Source organism: Pediculus humanus, genomic scaffold, assembly GCF_000006295.1.
Source record: "Pediculus humanus corporis 1103172107520 genomic scaffold, whole genome shotgun sequence".
NCBI classification, from domain to species: domain Eukaryota; kingdom Metazoa; phylum Arthropoda; class Insecta; order Psocodea; family Pediculidae; genus Pediculus; species Pediculus humanus.
The window spans coordinates 223,226-230,391 of NW_002987136.1; the positions used below are offsets into that span (position 1 = coordinate 223,226).

At 25.1% G+C, this 7,166-nt stretch overlaps 4 protein-coding genes across 4 annotated transcripts; 2 read left to right on the plus strand and 2 right to left on the minus strand.

The window, feature by feature from the left end:
- Positions 1–3: 3 nt before the first annotated feature.
- Positions 4–317, plus strand: Phum_PHUM174230 (translation initiation factor eif-2B beta subunit, putative; the record flags this gene model as incomplete). The annotated part of the gene is made up of 2 exons (XM_002425059.1): positions 4–167; positions 251–317. 2 exons carry the CDS (start codon positions 4–6, stop codon positions 315–317), a joined length of 231 nt encoding a protein of 76 aa, XP_002425104.1.
- A 1,888-nt stretch (positions 318–2,205) lies between these two features.
- Positions 2,206–4,344, minus strand: Phum_PHUM174240 (Copine-8, putative; the record flags this gene model as incomplete). The annotated part of the gene is made up of 5 exons (XM_002425060.1): positions 2,206–2,532; positions 2,616–2,794; positions 2,935–3,162; positions 3,284–4,140; positions 4,274–4,344. The coding sequence occupies 5 exons, from the start codon at positions 4,342–4,344 to the stop codon at positions 2,206–2,208; spliced, it is 1,662 nt and encodes a 553-aa protein (XP_002425105.1).
- A 796-nt stretch (positions 4,345–5,140) lies between these two features.
- On the plus strand, positions 5,141–6,518 carry Phum_PHUM174250 (uncharacterized protein; the record flags this gene model as incomplete). Its single annotated transcript, XM_002425061.1, has 5 exons — positions 5,141–5,254; positions 5,323–5,668; positions 5,741–6,028; positions 6,170–6,268; positions 6,340–6,518. 5 exons carry the CDS (start codon positions 5,141–5,143, stop codon positions 6,516–6,518), a joined length of 1,026 nt encoding a protein of 341 aa, XP_002425106.1.
- A 187-nt stretch (positions 6,519–6,705) lies between these two features.
- On the minus strand, positions 6,706–7,146 carry Phum_PHUM174260 (mitochondrial 50S ribosomal protein L43, putative; the record flags this gene model as incomplete). The annotated part of the gene is made up of 2 exons (XM_002425062.1): positions 6,706–7,031; positions 7,101–7,146. 2 exons carry the CDS (start codon positions 7,144–7,146, stop codon positions 6,706–6,708), a joined length of 372 nt encoding a protein of 123 aa, XP_002425107.1.
- Positions 7,147–7,166: the final 20 nt, after the last annotated feature.

Here is a 7,166-nt window from a genome sequence, read left to right on the forward strand (position 1 = left end):
AGCATGCGTTTTTTATGTTCTAATGATCAACCGAATTTCAATTTGTATGAATCTCCTGAAGGAGTCCTCAAATATTCTGATGGAGAATTGGCATCTAAAGTTAGAGCCTGTAATCCTGCTTTTGATTATGTGCCTCCTGAATTAGTGACTCTATTCATATCCAATGTGTAAGTGAATAACATTGTAAAATGCAAGTTTTTGATTTAAAAAAAAAAAAACATTTTCATTGCTTTTAAAAAAATAATTTTAGGGGTGGACATTCACCATCTTATATATATCGACTAATCAGTGAATTGTATCATCCGGATGATAATTAAAATATCAATACCAGAACTGATGATTTTTTATTTATGTAAAAAATAAAATAAAATATATATATATTAAAATAAAATGAGTTTATTTAAATAAAAAAAAAAATTCAATTAAAATAATAAAAAAATTTTTTTTGTGCGAAGAATTTATTATTATATTGGAATGAATACTTTAACACAACAATATATAATTTCTTATTTAATAATAATAATAATAATAATAACAACAAACAATCTTTGAGTAAAGTAAGAAATAAATTGATTATAATTTAATATATTTTGTAAAAAGGATTAATTTTAAAGAATATTTATTATAAGAAATAATTACAAGCAATAAAAAATGTTCATATTGATGTTACTTAATAGTACACATATAAAAAAAACAAAAAATAATTTCATCTGTTGTAATCTCTGAAACACTGGAAAATCAAAACGAAGCGAGAAGTTTCTTGTTAAATAAACATATTTATGGTTACAAAAAATTAAATTAAAAAAAAACAAATCAAGGACACACAAATAATTAAAAATTTTTTAAAATTTAAATTCCAATTACCAAATATAAAATTATTAAAGATATGAGACATCATACACAACAAACGTATATAGTTTGAAATACACTTCAATTATTTAAATAATTAACATTAATAATAAAAACATTTATTATTATTAGTTTAAAAAAGAGAGAAATAAATTTAAAAGTCTTTTAGTGTCACATTATAAAAGCATATATAAGTTGTTTCAATCACAAAATGGATTAATAATCAATTGTTAGTAAGTAATATATCAAATAATATGTTAAAAATTTTTTGATAATAAATTTACATATAAAAATATATATATAATTGAATACATTTAAATTTGTAAATATTATAGTTAGTATAATTAGTATTAGTAGTATTAATAAAAAAAGTTTCCAAAGCCAACCCAATGATTAGTATATAATACATTCAAACCATATTCACAGGCACACATACAAGTTTCAATTTTTATTTTCAATTAATTCTTTTTTTTTTGAATGGTTAAAATGATAAATATTTTTTAAACTAAAAAATTTGACTCAAAAAACAATAATTATTAAGACAAAAAATTCTTTTTAATCAAAAATTTTAAAAAATAAAAAGATATTGTGTTACAAGATTAAAAAAAAAAATGGCAGCCTAAAACTGTTACTGATAATTTCCCTGATATTTTCATTAATTTCAAAGACTGATAAAGATATTATTATTATTATGTCAAAGAAATATATTTTAAATTTTTAAATAAAAAAATTAATAAAATATAAACTAGCTTTTTTCTATAAATAAATAAATAAATAAATAAAATTGGTGTTAAAAGATTGAGGTAGATAACATGGGTAACATTTTCAAAATTTTCTATTCGAAAGAATAAAAATTATTCATTAAAATTCACCAAATTAAACGACAACAACAACAACAACCACAACTTAATATTTTACAAAAAATGTACTGTAATTAAACAAAAGGTTGAACTTTGGCATTCAATTGTATTACTATTCATTTATCAAAAAAAAAAAAAAAAAAACATGAAACCACAACAAAAAAGATTTTTCCATTCACACACACCCACACTCGAACTGAACAACAAAAAATTTCATCATATACATGAAGACCACATAATAAACTTTATATAAATATTATCAGAAATACATTTAATATCACATTTTATATTAAAACCATATTGATTAAAAATAATGTAAATTTTTAATATAAAAAAATTTTAAGAGTAAAAACTGGCCATTAATAATAATAATAATAATAATAATAATAAAAGCAATAGCTTTTAAAAAAAAAAATTTGTCATGATGATTAAATTGGCCCACAAAAGATTCTAAACGGGACTTGAAAGTCTGCATTATAGAAAATTTTTTTTTTTTTTACAATGTCTCAGGATCTGGGGGCAAGAAAGTTATATCTTTTTTAGGATTTTTGGCACGAATTTGATTAATTTTCATGTAACTCATAAACTGTCTAGGAATTTCGGCAAGAACTTCTCGCGCCAATCGATTTCTAGCTGTACCAGGATCAGCAATAGATAAAAACTTATTAAACGAAACAAACTGTACAATGTCTCTTTGTGCTTTTACTCCATTGTGTTGAAGAGCAACCGTGTCTGCATCGAGTGTTTCCATTGCAGAAAAATCCGCATTTCCAATTCCGACAATAATTATGGAATACGGCAGAGATGAAGATTGAACAATAGCCTAAAGCAAAAAAAAAAAAAAACGAAATAGAAAAAACAAAATGGTTGATTTATTATTTTGCAAGTTTTAAAATTAATTTTTACCTGGATTGTTTGAGGCATGTCGGTAATGATTCCATCCGTCAATATTAACAAAATAAAATAATTTGAGCCATCTTTATAAGAAGCTGCAAATTTTGCGACGTGATTAATTATTGGTGCAAAATTTGTTGGACCGAATAATTGAATTTGACGAATGCAACTGCGATATGCTTCTAAAACTCCTAAAAAACAAAAGTGCATAATGACAGTGATTGAATTTTTTTTTGTTTTTGCATTTAAATTATTTGAAAATATATTTAATTTTAAATAAAAATAAATAATATTTGGAAAAATAAAAAAATTTTTTTTTTTTGAAGCAAACCATTTATTCCATGGCAGTATGGATTGGTTGGATGCATGTTGACAAAAAATTCATGTGAAACTCGTCCATCTGGAGGTAGACGAGCTCCAAATCCTAATACAGGAAATAGTTGATCAGAGTCATAGTCTTTTATGATTTGTCCCACTGAAATAATGGCTTGCTCATAATAATTAGGCTGCTCGCTAATGTAATGAAGTGAATCAGGAGATAAAGGATCACCATTAGAACCTAGAACACATTATTTGTTATAAATACATAGAAATAAAGTAATTTATGTATGTGAATCCCACAAGTTTAATTTATTAAGTCTACTTTTAGTTTTTTATAAAATAGTTGTTGATTATCTTACCAGTAAAATCGATTGCAATTGAGCAATGAAGTTGGACTCCACCTCTTATATAGTCTAAAAAGGAATCAACGGAAGATCTCTCAAAATACTCGAGCAGAATCTCTCCAGAATGTTTATAACTAGATGACTTTTTTTTGTCTGGATGTATAAGAGGTATTTTTTTTAATCCAGGCTCACTTTCACTCAACTCTCTCAAAGTAGTATAAAATTCTCCAATAAGACTGTTGTTACCACTCGAATTCCAATCCCAACAAACTATTTTTAAATTTCTATCCAAATCTCCATTGCATAATGTTGCAATAGGTATAGTAAATTTTTTCCACTTTGGATTCAATGTCTTTTTTATAACTTCTGTCTTGTGTACCACCACATATAAATTAGATTCAGTAGATTTATGAATAACTAAAAAAGGATCAGATTTCCCAAACCAATCTTTTTTATCTAAACCTATTCCAGAGAATTGAAAGGTTATTTCATCTTTTAATGTAGACAATTCTTCAGCAACTATAATAATGTAACCACAAGAACCGTCACCGATTCCACCATTTGTAGGACTTAATGCCAATTTAACACTTCCATTACTAACTAACTGTCCTACAGTACATTGTACAGAACCTAAGAAATCATGATCAGACAGACAAGTACTATTACTGTCAACATCATAAACTTCAAACTTTAAATTTTGTTGCTCTTCAAAACAATACTGAATTTTTACTTTTGACAAAAAGTCAGGATCATGATTGTCGTTAATGCATTCTGTCCTATGATATTCAACCCACCTTTTTTCACCAAAAGGGTGTATGAAAGTTATACAGATGGGATCAGATTTAGAGAGCAAATCTTTACTTTGCAGTGATCTAAAAAATCATAAATAACAAAATTCAATTTTTCATGGAAACTTTTAAAATATATTCCATATTTTTATACATACTTTTTCAAAGAAAAAATTAAGAATAATTTATTATTATAAAAAAATTTGTTAAAATTTACCTGCAAGATATTGATAACTCGATTTCAGCTGTAGGAACAGCTGCTGTTCCTGGAGTAAAATTTGAACTCATGTTTAATATTATTTAATAATACTAATACATTTTACCTAATAAATTGTAATATTAAGTTGTTGTTTTTTTTTAAATTACTAAGCTCAAAGCTCATGTATTTTAAATTTGTTATTTATAAAGCATTATTCTGATCTAAAAAAAATTTCCCAAGATTCTTTAATTGGAGTAATTAAGTTTTGGTACAGAATAAAATTATTGATAAAATCTTCCTAACTTATGAAGTCAGAAGCTTTTATTTATCTAGAACCTATAACTTTAACATTACCTAAATAACAATGAAAGTGAAAGTTGACATATCGAATAACGAATATTTTTATTTTGTAAATAAATAAAACTTTCTAATTCACAAACTGTAATAAATGTCAAAAACTTTAATACAAAATTTTATTACTTATTTTTTAAATAAAGCAAAAAATAATTTATATTACATGAAATGGCAAAATTTTTATTTAACAAAATGTTACAAAACATTGAAATAAACAGATAATTATATTCTTATACTCTGTATCACAATAACTACTCTTCACTATTGAGTATCTGTACAAAAAAAAAATTTATTTTTTTTAAAAAACAGAATATGTAAATATGATTTTTTTATTAATTTCTTTTTTTTTTTTAAATAAAAATACATTGTTTTGTTAGCATACATTTTTATTAATAAAATTTTAGTCTATGCATTATTTCCGCCAAAACAAAATAAATATGGCATTCAAACTTCCAAAGCTTCGTTTATAATTTAATGTATTTTTAGTATTAAATATTGATGTAAGTACTTAAGTTTTTGATTTTTGTAGCAATGGAAGACACAGTACATAGTACATTTGTTTCTCAAAAAATTTCAAAAATTCGTTGGAAACCAGAACAATTAAGTGAATCACAATACTTTGTTACCGGTGGCACAGATGAAATCGTAAGTTAATATTATGTTAAATTTATTGTTAAAGTACTGTTTGTTTCATTTTATTTTTTTTTAAATAGAACAATTATTTAACGTTATGGAATTACCCTATAAAACAAACGGATTCGGAAAATTATCCTTTAAAGGAAAGAACATTTTCTCATTTAGGAGATGTAACCGATATGAAATTTTTATTAAATGATCACCTTGTCGTATCTTCTTCCTGTGGATTCGTTACACTTTTGCAATGTGATCAGTCTGATTTTAGGCTAATTACAACATGGGAAAAGTTACATTATTATAAAACTAAAGAGCCAAGTCCATGCACTGGCTTGGCTTGTTTCGAAGAAGATATAGCCACTATTGGAGAAGATGGACGCATAGTTTTGCTCACTCTTGTTCAAACAAAACCGATAAGAGTCATTGGTAAAAGATTTTACTATTTCAATCATAAACACATATTTTCTTTTCATTCTAATATCATAAAAATTATTACAGAAAGTTTAAATAGTTCATCTCATTTATGTATTGATTTCCTGAAACATAATGAACTTCTAACGGGAGATTTAAGGGGACAAATGAAAATATGGGATCTAAGAGTTCCTGAAAATTGTCCTTTAACTACATTTATGCTTTCTGGAGACCAAATTGCTGCAATGTGCATTGCAGTTCATTCAAGTCAAAAACATATATTATTAGTTGGAGGAGAAGATGGGTCTGTTTATGTGTGGGATTTAAGAAAAAGCACCCACCCCATTAATATTATAAATGCTCATAAAGGCTCAGGTATATTTTTTTTTTATTTTTTAAAATTACATTTAAATCTAACTGAGAATGAGAAAAAAATGATTACTATTAATTCATGATTATGGAAAATTAAAAAAGAATTAATTGTGAAATTAACTTTGAATGTAAAAATATTTACAGTATCTGAAATGGTTTTTCATCCACTACATCCTGAACACCTATTTACATGTTCGTCAAGCGGTCAATTATGGCATTGGAATACTGTTAAAAATATACGAGGTAATTCAGTTATTAAAAAATGTTTAAAATTTATAAAATTTTTTGTAATTTAATTCATTGATTTATTTTAGAATATGATAAACAAGAAAATATTTGGTTAAGTAGTAATACGAATAACAAAAAAATGGAAATTTTTTCACTTATGCCTACAGTACACAAACCAATAAATTCATTGGATGTCAACAGGAATAGATTAATATGTGGATGTGATAATGAAGCTATTTATATAATTAAAAATTTGCCAATTTAATGTAATTTTAATATTTTTTAATACTACAAAATATAATTATTTTAATGACTATCAGTGTATAATTTTTAAATTAATTTACTGAGTGATTATTAAAATCTAAAAATCATACTATTGATGAACGATGTTTTTATGGTATAGTAATACATTAATTAAATTTATACATACATCCTTACAGGTTAATGACATTTTAGTTTTGTTCAGAACTCTTAAAATTGTTTTCATTGGCATCAATCAATTTTTGATTCTTAAACATTTCAATAAGTATATCAGTTGCTGAGGGCTGTAGATTTTTTGGCAATGAAAATTTTTCTTGAGGAAATTTTGATATATTAAATTCTGGGTTTTTATGTAAGAAAGGGCTCCAGGGACCCTGAATAGAAGGGGTTTTGGTGCACCAGTATTTTTTAAGTCTTGCTTCAGGGATTCCAGATTGAGTTTTTAACAAGTCTAGCCATTTATTTATATCTTCTCTTGTAAAATTATTAACTGGAATCCATTTTCTTCCTCCATTCACTAAAAAATACAAAATTTACTAGATGTCCATAGAAAAGGATAATTTCTAATTTAAAAGAAAATACGCACGATATTCTGCGACGAATACGGGGCTTCTGTGACGCCTTGGTTTCATGTATATAACAATATTTGGAT